This window comes from Typopeltis vanoorti, chromosome 2, assembly GCF_054136105.1.
Source record: "Typopeltis vanoorti isolate ZY-2024b chromosome 2, IOZ_Tvanoo_1.0, whole genome shotgun sequence".
NCBI lineage: Eukaryota > Metazoa > Arthropoda > Arachnida > Uropygi > Thelyphonidae > Typopeltis > Typopeltis vanoorti.
In genome coordinates, this window is record NC_143550.1 from 119,031,259 (window position 1) to 119,050,993 (window position 19,735).

At 33.8% G+C, this 19,735-nt stretch overlaps 1 protein-coding gene across 1 annotated transcript in view; it reads left to right on the plus strand.

Moving 5' to 3' along the window:
* Positions 1–19,735, plus strand: part of LOC150109376 (transcription factor CP2-like protein 1) — a 311,379-nt gene that overhangs the window by 129,045 nt on the left and 162,599 nt on the right. Inside the window, exon 9 of the mRNA XM_090407787.1 lies at positions 11,666–11,812. Coding sequence (XP_090263913.1) covers positions 11,666–11,812 — 147 coding nt within the window. The remainder of the gene's footprint in view (positions 1–11,665; positions 11,813–19,735) is intronic.

Here is a 19,735-nt window from a genome sequence, read left to right on the forward strand (position 1 = left end):
GATGTTACTCATTTAGCATCACCCAGGGGACATGTATAGCTTAAGGCTCACTATGGATGTGAGCAACAATGTCCCCAATAGTTGAGAAGAAATCATGGGAATATAACAAAGATCCATATTTAAATTTTGTAGATCTGGAAAAGGCAGATGACAAGGTGCCAAGAGAAATGTCATTCAAAACACAATAGTTGTATGGTGTCAATGGGGCATTATATCGAGCAATATAATACTTAGTCTTTATTTGAGTTGTAAGTCAGTAGTTAGAATTGAAGGAAGTACAGGAAGATGGTTTAATGTTAAATCTGGTGTCAGACAAGGATGTACATTATCCCCTCTGGTATTCATTATCTATATGGATCACATTATGAAGGAAAGTGATACTAAACTTGATATCAATATTGGAATTGTTAATCTCAGCTCTTCACTCTATGCAGATGCTGTTATATTTCTAAATACATATGCTAGAAGTCTGCAAGATTCCCTGACTAAACTGTTGTAATAGATACTGTATGAAAGTCAGCAATAACAAGACAAAGACAATGAAAATAGGCAGAAACAATGAAAATATCAACTGCATTGTGAATGGAGAACCTATAGAACAAGTGTTGGATAACTCTCATATAACTCTCTCTCGTTGGTATTTATTGGTTGTAGCCTGATATATCAATTGAATATGAAGAAAATTTATATTATACTGCACCACTCCATATTCGAATCTCAGCGGGAACCGTTGAGATTCGAATATGGAGTGGTGCAGTATAAATTATAATTATTTTATTTTATAAAATAATTTATAATTATTTTATTTTAATGAGCGGTGCAATGAAACAATCAGGCAAATACAAGATTCAATTCAAACAAAATTATTTAATGCAGTGTCACATAAATTACATTATAACACAGTATTCCAACAGGGACTTTACAGTTAAACGAATACAAAGCTCTCATTAAGATTCTAGTATACTACTCAGCTGAGCTTAAGCTTTATAATTAAAGATTATATTTAACAGATCTTATCCTTCTTGTTACAAAGGACTTCTATCATAACTTTACTCTGATCAAGGTTACATTTCAAAACATTTTAAATATCAAATCAGTTCAAGATATTCACAAAGAATACAACTCATGAACCATCAGACATTCATTTGTAATTCTCTAAGCTCAGTCAATCAATTTTAGTTCTTGTAAGTTCGAGATACCTAAATTACATCAAATAGGCTTCACAGTATTCTCGTTCAGTCAATGAACACTTCATTTATCACTTGAAGAGAGAAAAGTCTTAGCACATCACACGTTAAATCTTGACTCGCTGAATACAGCAACTAGGAATAATTTACTTTCAGCAGAATTAATTTTCGTTACTTCTCACTAAGTATAGTAAAGGTAATCTTACCAGGATATAGCCTTCATCACATCATAAAGAGATCGAACAATAATTTTAAAGTCCTTGCTGATTTTTACTTTGTAGTAACACAAACTTAAAAGAATTTTCCACTTCCTTGACTCATTTCTAGACTTGGGAGAATAAAACCTATGCACTTGGTTTAAATTATCTATCTATTTCTTCTTTTTCTTATAACGTATTATCCTATTTCCTGCACTATTCCACTGCTAGGCGTTAGGAAGTTTTGGTATAAATCCAACTCAGAAAAAGGTAAGTTAAAATACCAAGCAAATCCCAGTCCTTTTGATTCTGTTTTACGTCAAAATTCCCCTCAGTCTCCAGCTACCATTCTCTCTATTTTTCCACTCAATTTCTTTTTTACTTTTCGTTTTCGTATCCACTCCTTCCTTTTTCCTGCCAAGAACTTGTTCTCACCGGTTTAGTTCACATCAAACTTGCCTTTCCCCTCGTATATAGTAGTTCACGCTCCAGCACGCGCTAGGAGAAATTTGCATGTTTTCTCATAACAACCAATCAAATGATACCACAAAGAATCTTCTGGATATATTAAAATTACATATATTACAGTTTCTTATATTATTATCAAAGGAATAAAGTAAATAAAATAATTGACACTTTAATACAGAGCCTTTTCATATCTATAATATGTTTTAAAATCACGTAAATAAAATTAGCTAACAAAACTTAAAAGGAATTACATGAATAATATTTTATAAGCAAGAAACTAACAGAATAAATTTAAATAAGTCCTGCTTATGATATGGTAGATGATGTTAATTATGAATGAAGTATTATTATTATAAATATCTTCATTCACAATTTAACACAAGTATAAGGTTTCAGCTACTTAGGCATGATTTTTAGTGAAGATTATTATTATTATTACTACCTGACACCTCCAGCAAGTCCAAAGACTCATCGAGGGAGAGCACCTACTCTACAACTCTCTGTCTCCACCACTCAATTCACCAACGAACTGCAACTACACCAATGCCATACCACCCACCACCACTAGTATTTTCACAGACAATCACAAACATCATGCCCACGGTGGGATTTGAATCCGCATCCTTTTGGCTGGAGAGCGGATACATTAACCACTTGGCCATCAGTTCCAAGTGGTTAACTTCATGCTTCAAAACGACTGTACACGGTATCCTCAAACTAGTCAGACACATGTATGAATCATCACAAGCAAGCAGTTACCGATTGCACCACACGAATAACACAAAATGGTAAATTAAATATGGAAATAGACTACAGAATCAACAAAGCTGGTATGGTAGGAAATCAATTTAATAAATTTATGTAGAATAAGAGAGAAATTAGCCAAAACACTAAATTAGCTGTATACAAGACAGTGTTCAAACCAATTTTAACTTATTGATCTGAGAGCTGGGTCAGAAGTGTAAAACAGGAGTTAGCTTCCAATTAGCTTTGGAAGTTAGCTGCCATGCTAACGCCCATAACCAAACTATGTCAACATACAATCAATTAACTGTATTCTCTGTAAATTGAGAAAAAATATGTGAATAATTTGCATAAAATGCATAATTGAGAAATTATTATACATTTAAATTTTTTGTCTATATAGTAACATATAGACAAAAATCATAATTTTCTCAGTATGAAGCGTGAATAAAAATTCATAACTTTTTTTTTCTTTAATTTTTTTTAATTTTTTTTAATATTTTTCTCACATACAAGGAGCACAAGAATCTACAGCACATCTGTGCTGTGTGCAAGGTGTAGATGAGGGTTGAGAAAGAAGAAACCATTGACATTCTTCTTAAAGAACTAAGTTGAAACTATTGGGAAATACATCATGAGGAAGGCTATTCCAGAGGGCAGAGGCAGATGGAATAAATGAGGAAGAGCAGAAACAGTTCAATGAGTTTGCAGTTGCAGTATATAGGGACTCCAATATTATCAGATCTTATATTTCCATCTTCTAAGGCACTTTTTACCATATCAATCCACCTATATCTTGGTCTTCCTCTGGGTTGTTTTGCTGCCAACCTGGCAGAGAACTTGTTTTGCTAATCTTTCCTCGCCCATTCTGTTTAAGTGACCATACCATCTGAGATTAGCTCTGCTAATGCATTCCTGGATGCTGGCAATGTCAAATTCTTTCCTGATATCCTCGTTTTTAATATGATATTGCCATTGATGCCATCTGTTCACGCCTATAATCTTTCTCAGGACTCTCATATCTGCAGTCTCTAGTCTTTGGTCAAGTGTTTTACTTCTGACCCAGCTCTCAGATCCATAAGTTAAACCTGGTTTGAACACTGTCTTGTATACAGCTAATTTAGTGTTCTGACTAATTTCTCTCTTATTCCATATGAATTTATTCAATTGACTTCCTACCATACCAGCTTTGCTGATTCTGTTGTCTATTTCTATATTTAATTTACCATCTTCAGTAAAAATTGTGCCTAAGTGGCTGAAATGTTTTACTTATTCCACAGGTTCCCCATTCACAACATAGTTGACATTTTCAACAATTCTACCTATTTTCATTGTCTTTGTCTTTTTAATGCTGCCCTCATACCATATCTATTACAACAGTTATTCAATTTAGTCAGGGAATCTTGCAAACGTCCTATATCACCTATATAGGCTCCCATACTCATGTGATATCTATACCTGATATATCTATAGCAAGTTTATATTCAGTCTGTTTCAAAAAAGTGAGATTAAATCAACCATCAAATTGTTATCTCTTGCCTTCATCTTATTCTTCTTGTATTCATTTTGATATACTATGGAGAACTACAGCCTTTCTAGGAACAATTATTTTAATTTCCCAATGTTTCGACCTTCATATTAAGGTCATCATCTGGTCTATACACATGCCCATACTAAGACAAGCTATATTACATTACAAACATTATACCAAAGTGACAATGATTTGATCAACTGTTATTTTACTAGCCTGACCTCTAGTAGGAAAAAAAAAAAAAAAAAAAAAACCTACATCAAAGCTAAATCCTGTTTATAACATCAGAGAACAAATTCATATAAATACTTTTAATACAACAAAATTGGTGCTGTAATCAATAATTTGAGTTTTATTTATTTATTTTTTTATTAAAGCTAAGATCCTAAATTACTATTAAAGGAAAGAATTATACTTCTCAAAAAAGCAATTGGTACAGCCAACATCTTTATTATCTAGAGACTTATCAGTAAAAGAGTATCACCAATATGAATTATGCCACTCTCATTCCACAGCAGAGCTCCAACATTATTGATCTTTGGACACAAATCATTGAAGAAAGTTGTGTTTTATGTTGTGATTATTATCCACAAAATGTGTAAACCTATAGTACAGTAATACTGACAGCAGATTAAGTTTTTGTTTTTTAACTTTTTCATTTTTATTACTTGTTCCAGAAACATTGCACTAGAGCAGTGCTTCCCAAACTTCTGGATGTCAGGGCCCCCTTTGCAAAAATTAAAATATTTCACGCCCCCCCCCCCCTCGAAAAAAAATTGTAATAGAGAGATATATTATTATAATATTTAATGTATTTATATTCAATACAAAACATACACAGCGAATATTGCAAAAATCAAATGCATATATTACATTTTTTGCCTCTTACCGTTTGGTTCTGAAGACGATGCAGGCTGTTCTGGTAAAATATGAAATACTGTCCTTTTTTTTTTTTTTTAGTCTGTTTCTGATTGTTCGCGGGATTTGTTTTTTAATTTTTTATCAGCCACTTATCCATCTCAGGGTTAAATTTTTTAACGTAAAATAGATCAAATAATATCACCACTTACCGATACTGGCACACCACAGATTGATAACATGAAATTAGTGAATATTACCTGAATAAGGGAATCCCCAGACCAGGAACATTTTTTCTTTAGTGACTTTTCTCCCTTTACGGTAATTAAGCCTAACGCGAAACAGACAGCAAAGGCAGGTTATTAAAACGTGCATATGATTGGTGTGGTATTAACAAAAGATCGCGCAACCAAAATATAAAAGCATAGCTGACAATTGAGTTGAAATGCTAACTCTCTTCAACCGAATTCCATATGTGAAACTTAGTTTTAACGCTTTTACGAATTTTAACATGTTCGGTTGAATTTTATTGCTGCCTTGGGAAATCGAACTCACACACATCTAATTAATAACAATAGTTTTTAGTTAGGTACTGTGTTTGCCCATGCAACATATGGTTTTGTTTCTGTATGAGGGGACATGTGATTCATTAATTAGTGTGTTTTTATCCCAGTTGTCTCTAATTGCACTATTTGTTGAGAAATATATTACACAGACTCCTCATACCTTATTCACTGGCATAATAAAAGTACTTGTTTTGATTGCCTCTGCAGTATAGTGGCTGTTAGGGAGGGGTGTTGTTTACCACTGCAAGCGAGTTACTATCTCCCCACATGAACTTGTTTAAGCCTTTGTTCATGTGTGAAGTATATGCGAAACTTTTATTGGTAACAGAAAACTAGCTTGGATGACAGTGATAATATAAAACGAGTTTTGATATGTATATAAAGTCAATATCAACAGTCCCTGATTACAAACACATGATGAACGGGACAAGAAGATTTGGAGCTTCCCTGGCAAGCATTCAAGGTAAATACAATTAACCACTGCTTTGAAATGAAACATATAAATAAGCAATATTTACTAATATTCATTAAGCACCGAAATATGCAGGAAGCAAAGTTTGTGAACCAACACCAATGTGTGAATTTTTCCATTAAAATATAAAAAATAACAAAAAAGAAATAATAAAAGTTAAATACGTTTCTTTTAAAATAAAAAAAAAATCTACTTAGTCTTAAAACATTTTAAATTTGTTTTCATTATTTCACAGCCCCCCTCAACAAAACCTATGGCCCCCAAGGGGGCCCGCGGCCCACAGTTTGGGAAGCGCTGCTCTAGAGAATAAACATGGAACTTTTTCAAGTCACTAGGCTTCCAATAACCAGGACAGTGCTCTCCCACTGGACATTGAAGTTCATCTCCAACCTAATGACATTTACAAATATCCCCCAACAGGTAGGATTTGAGAATAGATAGTTGGTTGGGGAGTGAATATACTTACCACTCCACCGATTAGACCAGCAAAGTTGTTTTAACATTTGAAGTTCATTTGATGATTTCTGACAAAAGATGTCTCCTTAAGCAAACTACTTTCTGCCCACAGTTGAGAAAACCATAGCTGACAGAGTGCCAAGAATAGTCAATTCATGTTGAAGAGGAGAAAGGATGTATGAATTCATCACCAACATGCAAAATCACATGCTTTCTTGTCTGTTTCTGTACTAGAACTGAACCAAGAATGTACCGGATAGAACTCAAAAAAAGATATTAGATGGATAATGAGACCGGAACAGTCCAATATGGTCTATATCTGTAATTAGTGTTATGATGATGATGCTGTACTAGCTTGATTTTTTTTTTTTTTTTGCACTTGAAAAAGAATATTGCATAATGTGCTGACATTATGCAAAAAAAAAATAAAAAAAATAATTGTTAGAAGGCAGTCTCCTCTTCCAATTCCTCAGACCACAAAATGTGCAAGTGAAATTGCAGGCATATTGGAGTCGACTATTAAAAGAATTTGTAAAGAATCAAAAAGTGAAGATAAGCTCAAATTTAAATCTCCTAAAATCTGCCAGAGAAAGAAAACCATCAAAATTGTTTCTTTGAATGATTTTGATGTGTAGATGTTATAAGAAGAACTATTTATGTATTTTATGCAGTCGAGAAAAAAGTGCCAACTGTTCCTAAATTAATTCCTGTGCTGAAAGAAAAAATTAATTTTCCACGGAAAAAAGAAACTTTAAAGAATATACTTCATGAAATCGGATTTTGTTTCATAAAGTCACAGAATAAAAGGAAACTTATCTGGAGTTAAATGACATAGCTTTATCTAGAACGTGATATTTGAGAGCAATACAATGTTTCAGGGAGAAATAAAAAAGTATCTGGGTGAACTTGTATTGATAGCAATTTAATTTTTTGGAAAATGTTGTCAATCTAAAGAAGAATGTGGAATGTTACCAAATGAAACTGCCTCACACTGCATAATAATTTTGTGTGCAGGTGGAAAAAATGGGTTTTTTTACCAGATTCAAATTTATTTTACAAAGCCAATTCAACAACTGGAGATTACCATAGGCAAATCGATTCTACGATCTTCAAAATGTGGGCAGAGGAAAAACTGATTCCAAACTTTCCTAAAAATGCAGTTGTTATCATTGATAATGTTCCATATCACTCCATCCAATTAAAGTTCCAAATTCTTCTAATAGGAAGCAAGTCATTATGGGTCGGCTCTTTGCAAATAACATTTCTTATTCTCCAGATATGCTAAAAATTGAATTGCTTTGAAAATTGTTAAATGAAACAAGAAGTGATGGAATGGTAGTAGAAAATATTTAATAGGAATGCAGTCAGGAGTAAATACTTGAAGTGAAAAAAGTATCAAAAACCTAAAATGTGGAAAGGCAGCTGAAGTAGATGATATTCAGCCAAAAATGATCAAATATGGAGATATTATTATTTACACATCTCCATGGAGTCTGGAGATTCATTATGTGAGACCCAAATCAACCATCATGCACGCAAATCTTATCATATTTCTCTTTGAATCCATTTAGTTGGATCCAAAGAGAAATTACTAGAATTGAGTACCATCGGGGTACTCAATTCCAGTAATTCATTACACTCATTTACCACTCCCCACGCAAAAAAAATCTAGTCCACACACCCATACTAACCACCCTCTTACACAGAACTCCATGGATGGCCCCTAGTTCTCTTACTATTTGTCATATATTGAAAAATTTCGCTTGCCTCAATTTTATAAAACTTCGTTAATATCTTAAACGTTTCTATCATGTCCCCTTTTTTTCCACCTATCAGCTAGACTTTGTAACCCACAAACCTTCAACCTATCCTCATAGGGAGTATTCTAGAGACCTATCACTATCTTGGATGCTCATCCCTGAATCTTTTCGACCACCCCAAGAAACCCAGGTGACCAAATCTGCGCACAGTAGTCAATGTGGCTGAATCAGAGCCTTATAAAGAGGGATAATAACTTCCTTATTTTTACTCATTAGTGTGTTTTTCAATAGTAAATGGTGGAGTGGAGTCTAGGAGAAAAATGGTGACTAGTGGATGAGTAGTACCTCATTGGAGTACCTCAGGGTTTGGTACTAAGGCCAATACTCTTTAATTTTTATATCAATGTTATTGGGAAAGATATTTTATCAACTTTTGCAATATGTCCTCTGAACTTTAACTCTTTGTCCACCATTATCCCCAAGTCTCTAGCCTCATCAATTTCCTGCAAACCACCACCATCAAAATTATACACCGTATGCAACCTTTTCAACCTGAAGTGCATAACCTTACATTTTGCAACATTAAATTGAAAGTCATTATTCTTTGCCCACAATGCCAATTTATTTAAATCATCCTGCATGACATTTGCATCACCTTTATCAGCTATTTCTCTCCCCAGTTTGCATCATCTTCAATCTACTGAATATCCTTTCTTAAATCTTTCTCTATAACATTGATATAAAAATTAAAGCGTATTGGCCTTAGTACCAAACCCTGAGGTACTCCACTAGTTACCATTTTTCTCCTAGACCCCACTTCACCATTTACTACTCTCTAGTGTCTGTCTGTCAACCATTCCTTATCCATATCCATAGTTTTCCATGTGGTATTCTGTCAAATGCTTTGGCAAAGTCAAGTAGTATCATGGTGTAGCCATTACCTTTATCCAGTTCTGGTGTCACTTTATTATAAAATATAAATAAGTTACTAAGACAGGACCTACCCTTTTACAGGACAACCACTCCCAATATATTAATTGGTCTGTAGTTTGCTACCTTTGTATTGGAGCTACCTTTATACAGTGGTATTATCTTACCCTCTTTCCCACTCCTTTGGAAATCTGCCAGAGCTGTGACTTAGATTGAACAACTTTGTCAGAGGCAATGCCAGTTCTCTTGCACATTCACGTAGTACATGGGTTGATATGCCATCCAATCCCACTGGATGGCATATCAACTGCTGTGTTCACATTCCTATTTTTTAATATGCTTAACACTTCCAGTTAATCTGTCTCGATGTTGATATGCATCTTTGGAACATCAGCAATTGTAAAATTACCACCTGGATGATACAGCTTTGCAAAATGATTACTCAGCAACTTATCATTTCTTTTGGTTCAGTCACCATTCTACCATGAGCATTGTTTAAAGTCATCCTACCATAGTCATTTTTCCTCTTGCTACATAACGAAAAAACTCTTTTGGGTTTACTTTGGCCTGTTTGGCTAATTCTCTCTCATAATCTAATTTGGCCTTCCTTATCATGCTAGTCACCCTTCTAGCTTACACCTGTGCTGCTCACGAGTATGCTGATCACTTTTTTTTTCTTTATATTTTCTCCACAATGTTTTATTTTTTTGCAGCTTTTGCTTTATATCCCTACTCATCCACTTATTTCCATCTTGGTTTATCCTCCTGATCTTGGGTATGCAGACTGATACTGCTACTCTCAAGTAATCTCTGACCACTTGCCATGCACTACTGACATTCTTTCCTAGTAGCTTCTCCAGCCATGGCATTGGAAATGACTCCTTAGTCTCTCATAATTACCAGCCTTGTAGAAGAACATAAACCTCCTTCTTGACAGAGAACGCCACATGTTTGACAACTTCCCAGAACAAGACGCATGGTCACTCTCCTAAATTGGAGGCAGAGTGTCTACCTTTGTCATTGATACATCTTCTGATGCTGTTACCAGATCCAACACCCTCAAATCCCTTGTCCCCTCTATAACATGTTGTTTCATCTAACTATCCCTAGCAGCTGTATAAATCCCACTTCTATCTTGCCATGTCCCCGTAGTTAAAGTCTTCCATAATAATTGTTTAGCTTACACTCATTGTGTTGATTTGCTAATACATAGCATCTACATCTTCTTGTGGACACCCCTCCCCCACGTCTATAGGTACCCAACAACGTTGGACTCAGTGAGTCGAACGATGGGATAATCCTCTCTCATATGCCTTGAATACTGAGTTGATCATTCATATTATATGGCCTATATCTACTTTTTAAAATTTTTTGTGACTCCTTTTGTAAACCTAGAGCTCATTAGTACCATGGGTGAGATTAGGATTTTGTTGCTTTTTTACTTACTTATTTTTTTACTGTACTTTACTTTTATTTTTACTATTTTTTACTATTTTTGTTAATTTTTATATTTTTTGCATTTTTTATTTATTTTTTACTTGATCCAGAACCCCCCCTCCCTCCCACACACACCTTTAGGGACCAAATTGGAACTTTATCAAGTCACTTCAGGCCTCCCATAAACAGGTCAGTAATCTCACATTGGATGATGAAATTCGTCTCCCACCTAAAGGCAAACTTATTCACTCCATGTAGATATGTACCTATTTGGATACATCTTAAAGAACTTCTAAGCTATTTTTGAGCAAGCTATTGTACATTGGTTTTTTGAAGATTATTATTATTATTATTATTATTTGACACCTCCAGGGAGTCCAAAGACTCATCGAGGGAGAGTGTGCCAACAGCATCGAACGATTGGTCCCCTTCCAACTACTAATCGCGCTCAAACTTACTTAACTGAGCCATTAGTAGCAGAGGCTCTACCAATCGACCAACCTTTGCCGGCTTTATTTATTTTTCCTATAAATAAATAAAATAAATAAATCCTATAAGATAGGATTTATTTTTCTGTAATTAAGTATTTTCTTCCTGCAAAACAGCACTCTGATCCAAGAATTCATGGATTTATATGTATATACAAAAATCACTTGCAGTCTGGTTTACAGGTGTCTAAAATAATAAGCAGGAAGATTTATTGATTTAACAAGTGCTGATCTGACTTAAAAGTTAGGATATTGAGATTGGTAATGTATATGTTATTCAGAAAATATCAGCATTGTTCTGATGGAACACCATGCTGCGATTTCCTCATCTACTTAATGCATTGTGTCTGTAAACTTAATATCAGGTAGGAAGTATAATGGAAAAAGAACAGAAACAGATATAACGATTCATATTGTACCATTGCCAAATGACTGAATAATAAGATATGACAGAATGCTTCAAAAGACTATTTTTCAGCAAGTAAAATTCCTTTTAAAAGGCTGTTATACCAATTTCTTTATATAATATTTCTTTCAGATTGTTTCTCCCATATGAGCTGTTTATTTTTAGGTGAACTGCATCAGCACAGAATTTACACCAAAAAAACATGGAGGGGAGAAAGGTGTGCCATTTCGAATTCAGATTGAAACCTTTAGTCATGGTGATAAAAATTTAGATAGGTTACATATGGCATCATGCCAAGTGAAAGTTTTCAAAGTAAGTTAAATATTTTGATTTCTTTTTTTTTTGTAACAATTTTTTATTTATTTATTTATTCATTTCCTAGTTCATAAAAATTAATTTTATCATGTTTGCTTTGCTGTTGACCTCTTCATATTATGAAAAATTATGAAAAGGTATTAAGGAGTTATACATGTGACATGTAAAGCAATTTCTTATACATATTACAGTACACCAGTTATACATATTTATTTATTTTTATTTTGTTTTATTTATTTATTTTTTATTTTTTTATTTATTTATTTTTTTGCATCCTCAACCTTCACATCTAGGATGTCTCTGTAATCTGCTATCACAGAGATAATTAAATATGTGAAGAGAGTAAGGCAAACTATAATTTTGAAAACAAAGTTTGATATTATTAGTAAAAATGCAAATAAATCTTGAAGGTGTAATATGTATAAGTACTTTGCATATGATCCAAGAAAATAAATTTTTGAGAAAAAGATTATTGTCTTTCAAGATTTGATTTGAAACAGATGGCATTGCAACTACTACTGATGATGATGATCTAGTTATAGGAAAACTATTGCCAGCTTTTCAGCAGTTATGTTACACTTGCATGCTTCATCTTACTGTGATAAATGTATTCTATGTCAAAAAATCAAATGATTGCTATAACAATGAAAGTAGAGAAAGTTGCAATGAAGTTGATGTTGAATTTAAATACAATGATGAAGAAAACAACAAATTAGATGTGAAATATGCTTTACAAGATAATGTTTCTATGGCAGTATCTAGTATAAGAAAGATTGTTTAAATATTCTCCAACAAGAAATTCTGTTTTGCAAAAAGAAATAATAAAGAATGACAAAATAGAGTTAGAAGCCATTTTAGATTGCAAAACATGATGTTGGATTTTAAAAAAGTATTTTATTTTTTTGTTCACCATATTAGTATGTATTTTGAATTTCTTATGCAGTTTTTTAAGAGATTTTTAATGTTACTTATCAGTATACACTGTACAATATAATTTTTATTTGTTTGTTTACAATAATCAAACAGTGAGTCTCATTTTTGAATAAATCATATTGATTCAACTTCAACTTTTTTTTCCTTATACTTGTAGAGTTCATTATTATAGTGTTTTTTGACTAAATTAAACACAAACATTCTAATTTAAGAGAAATTGCAAATATTAAATCAATAAAGTACATTTTTTTAGAATTCTTGAGAACTGCAGTTTCCTATTACTGATTCACAAAGAGTGCAAAATCTCAGGAATTTAGAAACTCTATCTCTGATGGACTACATTTGAATGGTTTAGGGGTTAGATGTTTGAAGAGATTGTTAGTGAGCTTTTGGAAATGCAAACTCAATCTTCTGGATAGGGAAGGAAAAAATGCAGTCAATTGTGGATTCAGCCACTGCTAGGATAAAGGAATGTGCACAGAAATGATTAATGACAAATGCAGCTTCACAGGTTTCAGATTTGAATGGGTTCATAATGACATTGTGCAAGGGTAAATGTGAATCCAAGAGGGTATTGAAATGCATCTAACTGAATGCCAGAAATATAACAGATAAAGGAAAGGAGCTTTTATCATTGGTCAGCTGCACTGGCCAAAAATTATTTGCATCAGCAAGACCTGATTGACATATAGAAGTATTGTAAGGAGGATAGAGGGGGATAAAATAGAAGGATGGTTATTACTGATGATAACTGAATAACTTCAACCAGTAAAAACAGAAGTTAAGGAAGATTTTAGGTTTGAGTGAAATGGTTCGTTTGAGCCTATCTGATGTGAGATAGAGGCAAATAGGACAAAATATATAATTGGTTGCTGCTATAAACAAGGGATTCACAGAAAGATATGGCTATCATACATAAGCATATTAGCACAATGAGTGCAGGCCAGACAATTATTATGAAGACTTCAACTATGAGAACATAGATTGGAGGGAAGAAAGGGCACATAGCAAGACTGAAATGAAATTTATGCTGAATGACATGCCGTTACGGGTATTTAGATCTCATAATAGTAGCATCAGCAGATGTATCCATAACAGTGGTAGATGCTCTGTCTCCAGTTGGGGGAAAGTGACTATCCATTCTTTTTTCTGGTAAGTTGTTAAACATGTGAATTCTCAGTTAAGAAAGGATTTATGTTGAACTACAAAGCTGGTAATTATGACAGATTTAGGAGGATAATGGCTTAAGAAGTTACAAGGAAAGATTGCCAGTAGTACGTGGAAAAGTGGTTAGGGATTTTTTGAGTGAAGCGCTATCAGACTGCCCATCCAGGAGAATAGACCAAATTGGGGTTAAGTGAATTACTAGTGATATAAAGCAGGAACTGAAAAAAAAAAAAAAAAAGAAAACATTTGGAGAGAATATATATATATATATATATTTATTCTCTCTCTCTCTAGGCAAGAAGGGTGACTAGTCTGGTAAGGAATGCTGAATCAGATTATGAGAGAAAATTAGCTTAGCAAACCAAAATAAATCCGAAAGAGTTTGTTCACTATGTATTGAGTATGTTGGAATAATAACTTTAATCAGTGCCAATGGTAGTCAAGTGACAGAACAGAAGTAAAAGAAATAGTTGAGTGATTACTAAGTGATCACTTTGCAAGGATGTATCATCCAAGTGGAGATTTTGAACTTTCCATTGTGGCAGAGATTGATATGAGAATAGAGGTGAATAAAAGTTACTTATGGATCAGAAACCAGCTTCTGATCCATAAGTAACTCAGGTAACCAAATCTGTGCACAGTAGTCAAGATGCAGTCAAATCATAGAAGATGGATAATCTGCCTATCTTTATTTGTTGGTGTGTTCTTGTTCTTCATGCAATGTCCCTGAAAGGATAGATTGCAAAGTCTAGTTGATAGGCAGCAGACTTTGCAATCTACTTTCAAGAAACCTTGAAAAGAGTGGACATAATAAAAACTTACTGAAGTTACTGAAGGTATTCTATAAGATTGATGCAAAAGAAATTTTTCAGTACATAACCAATAGGAATTACTCCTGGAGGTGTAAGGGTGTGCAGAGTAGATTTTTTTGTTTGAAATGAGAATGAGGTGAATGTTATACCAGGTTACAAGGTTATACATTGTTATACAATGGCTCATCCTAATTGCATAGGATTTCTTTAGGTGTAAGCATAACTAGTAAAGCCAAACAAAAGTGACAAGTGGGAGTTCGCAGAAAATTTTCTGGGGGGGGGGGGGCAAAGCTTGGAGACAAATAATTAGCAATAAATTTTTATTTAATTTTTTTTTCACAAGTAGATCTGGGGGGGGGGGGGGGGGCAAGTGCTCCATTTGTCGCCCCCTGTGGATGCCCATGGTGACAACCACTATGTAGTTATAAAAGAATCTCGTGAGTTGAAAAATATTTCTAATCAAGTGTTGCATTGTTGAGCACATGCACGTTTACACATTCACATAACACTTGTTCACATTCGTTATTGCTAGGATGCATCATGACAAGTTGACAGGAGAATTTACATGTAGGCTTCCCAATTTCTTCTCAGAGTTATATCATAGCAACAATGTTCAGGCTCATCCCATAACACTTGATGTCTTGTTGTTGTGTCCTGTGGGCCAGATGAAGAGAGTGCATGTGATGACAAAGTCAAGGCCTTCCTTCTTTGGTATTCAATATCATGTGTTCTTCAGTGTGTTGCTGAATAGATTTTTTTTTGCCTTTCTATGGTAAGATGACCTTCATTCGCACCAAATCAATAAACACATGTTAGTATGTGTGGGTTTTCTAAATATAGAGACTTTGGTGCAAATGGAGGTCATCTTACTATAGAAACATAGAAAAAAAAAATCTAATCGATTTTTAATTTACTTGAACAGTGCATTGAAGAAGACATCAGAGATGTTGAATACCAAAGAAGGGATGCCTTCGCAGTGAGGCATCAAGTGTTATGGGATAAGTCTGAAATTTTACACTTTGCTATAATATAACTCAGAGAAGAATTTGGGAAACCTTGAAATGGCTTTGGATCCAAAAGACGTAAATATATATCCTAGTATCAACTTGTGAGAATACATCCTAGCCATAACTAACTGAACACGTATAAGTGAATGCATAATCAAGCACAATGTGCTCAATAATACAATGCTTGATTAGAAATATTTTTAAAATTATCAGATTCTTTTATAACTACATAGTGATTGTCACCTTTGTAAGCTTTACTGTTTGTCTTTTACTCATTTTTGTGTTTACACCTGAAGAAATCCTATGTAATTAGAATAAACATGTTTTTAATTAAAGTACTTGTTAATATCTTTGTTTTCTGCCTTATAAACTCTTTGTTATAATATATCCATGAACCAGCAAAGTCTACATACTTTTGTGTGTGTGTGTTTACAACAGGGCTCAACAAATTATGCAAAATGCTGTGCTTTGTTAAGTTAAAAAAGATTTTGTTTAGAAAGTAACTTTTATTAAATTAAAAATAATCTGTTTTGTCCATTCTGAAGCTACTTGCTAGCTGGCAAAATTTACTCGCTATGGGTGATTGGGCAAGTGTATTTGTCGAGCCCTGTATATATATATATATATATATATATATATATATATATATATATATATATATGTTATTTGTCTGCGTGGTTAGCCTAGTGGCTATGCACTTTGCAACCGTGTGCCTGGGGAAGGAGTGTCACAGGTTCGATTCCCATCTACAACGTGAGGAGCTCAAGGATCTTCCTCAACCATAGCCAAGTTAGCTGGTCTTGGGCATGGACAGCAGAGTTTTTTCCCACAGTTTATCTGGGGTTTTTGCCGCAAGCAGGCAAACCAGCTCCGTGACCACACACATGGATTACAGTCATGAGTATCACCCTTAGGGTATCCAGCAGAGGAGTGGCGAACCAGCTGCATTAATAGACCAGTAACCCCCTCATATCCAATACATAGTCTGCAAGGCCAGATTGACCATAGTTGTGATTGCCAGAGTCGTCTTTAATGCCACGGAATATAATCAAAAAATGGATATTTTTCTCTGTGATTGTGCTACCTACATCCCACTAGAACATGATCCCACAAAAATGCAAGTTGAAAAAATTAAAAAAACTTATGTAAAAAAGTATCTTCCTGGCCTCCAGACATTGCAAAAACACTCAAACTCTTTGGTTCTCACCCCCCCCCCCCCCCCCCCGATATATGGTTTACCAAAAATCTGCAAACCTAATTCCTCCCGAAGACCCATAGTGGATGCCACTGATGCTCCATGCTACAAATTGTCAAAACAGCTGGAAAACTCTCTTACCCCCACATCCTGTATAAAAAAAACTATTCATTTTAAAACCTTGATTGAAAATCTAATTTTAAATAATACGGATATATTGGTAACCTTTGACATCACCTCACTGATTACCAATATTCCCTTAAATGACACCTTAACACTCTTAAAAAAAAGTTTTTTCTTCTGTTATCTTAGATTTCTTTTCCTTTGTCATCAGTTCTGGTTATTTTTTTTTATTGAAGAACAAAATTTCCAAACTGATGGAAGGAACCGCTATGGGTCCCCCCCCCCCTTGCCAATTTTTACATGCAAAGTTTTGAAAAACAAGCAATAAACTCAGCCTCCCTCTCAAACCTTCTGTCTGGCTAAGATACATAGATGATGTGTTCTCTATTTGGCCTCATGGCTCAGACACATTAGATTCCTTCCTCAGTCACCTCAATAGTCTACATCCAATAATCCAGTTTACAATAGAAAGAAAAATACCAATAATTTACCCTTCTTAGACACTTTAGTGGTAACTTTTCCTTCTTCCTAATTTCCTAATGGTAACTTTTCCTTCACTGTATAAGAAAACCCTCACACAGGCAGATACATTCACAAACTTTCCCACCACACTACCCCTCTCAACAGTATGACATTATTAAAACTCTAACGAATGCCTATAATCTTTGTTCCAGTTGAACCCCTTTCAGCCAAACTCAGCCACATACACAACACCTTCCTTTCCAATGGCTGTAGTGATTACAGAATTAAAAAAATAATCAGTTCTTCCCCCATTCTTCAGCCATCGCTTCAGAAGGATTTCAGAAATGCCATCACCATTCTTTACATCCATAATACATCAGAAAAAATATCCAGGTCTTTAAAAATATTCCACCTCTACACAGCTTTTAAGCCCCACTGGAAACTTGCTACCCTTATCTGTTCTATCAAAGATCATTTCCCTCCTTTCTCAGTGCCTGCAATTTATAAAGTGCCCTGTTCCTGCAAGTTGGCTTACTTGATATACAGGTGGATTAGCGACTATCCATAAACTTTTAGAACACAAATCATACATCTGCAATCATGACTATGGTCAATCTGGCCTTGCAGACCATGTATTGAATACAACCCACAGAATCTCCTGGAAGAAAAAAGAGAAGTAAATTTAAAAAGGAAATACTTTTTTTATAATTTGCAGCTGAACTCAGAAACCATCCTAACTTAAATAAATATGGATGCATAAAACTTCCCAAAATTTGGGAAATAGTGATTGTCAGAAGTTCCACTTTACATCCTAGACTGCCTACAAATGCCCATAGAGAGCACACCACCTAGATAGGACTTTAGAGTCACCCATGTGTTTCATTTAGTATTGTGTTGTCTTTGTAATCGCTGAAGATGTCTCAGTGACTGAGACAAAATATTCTCAGAATGGAAGCATTAAAATTAGTTTTTAATCCTTTCCTAGTGCTGTAAATATTCTATTAAATCTCCAACATGATGTCCTCCTATCACTGAGGATAATAGCATTTCTTATATTTAGATTTTCATTGATATTTGTTTCTTAACTTATTACTTCTGACATATAGTTAAAAAAATTGCCTAAAAATATTATTTTATTAATTATATGTCATTTGAACAAAAAATCTTTGCATTATTAAACTAAATAATGTATGTATTGCCTTAGCACTATTTGAACAGCTTTATCTGAAATGTAATAATTTTAGTGTTTAGGCAATCAAAATTTATAGACAATTGATCATGGAAATTAATTTATATAATGGTGTCATGCTATAACCATCAGTGATAAGAGTATTTATAATTCTGGGATATCACTCAAATAACTTACAGTTAATTGTTATGTGCTCTTATTCATAGAGTTGCAGCTTCTTCTTATGCAAGCTTGGTTATTTTAGCTTTATGCATCTTTAAATGTTGATGAACAACTAACCTTTTAAATTATTCTTTGTTTAGAAAGGTTAGATGAACTTACTGATGCTGAAGGTGAATGAACGTGTGAGTAAAATCCCAAAGACAGTGGGTAAATTTTAATTAATAGGTAGTGTTCTTTAATGAAAATTATTTTTTTATTCATTCTTTCGTTTTTTTTTTTACTCAGTTTTACCCTAGAGTTTCACCTTTCTTTTTCACAATTTTTCTTCCATATTACTAGTGAAATGATTGGTAATTCAAAAGCCCTGGCTTTTTGAGCCAGAAATTTACAGAACTGGTTAGATGAATATTGAGCATTCAAAAAAAATACTACAAGAGGGGGTCTATACATTTGGTCGTTTGTCATTAGCTTTTGACTCAAGAATATTACAGCATGTACAAAATTGGTTAATCATTTTGAATCTCTGTAAAACAATTTAATCAAAGACAGTGAAATCTTTATAATCTTGATGAATGTGTATATGGGGTTTTAATGATCATTTCTGATTTTGTGAGTTATTTTCTTTCAATTTTACTCTCTCTCTCTCTCTCTATCCTGCTGATTATTTCAGTTTGTTGCTTTATTTCTTATGTAACAGTAAAATTTCAGCCAACAGCTAATAACTGCTGCAGTAATTTGATTTTCAAATCAATCTGTTATTTCCTTAGACCTTTGGCTGTATGTCAAAAAAAAAAATAAAAAAAAAATATCTTTGTTTTGGAGAAGATATGTTAAAAGTCCAAAGAAATATAAGAAAATTCATATGTAGAT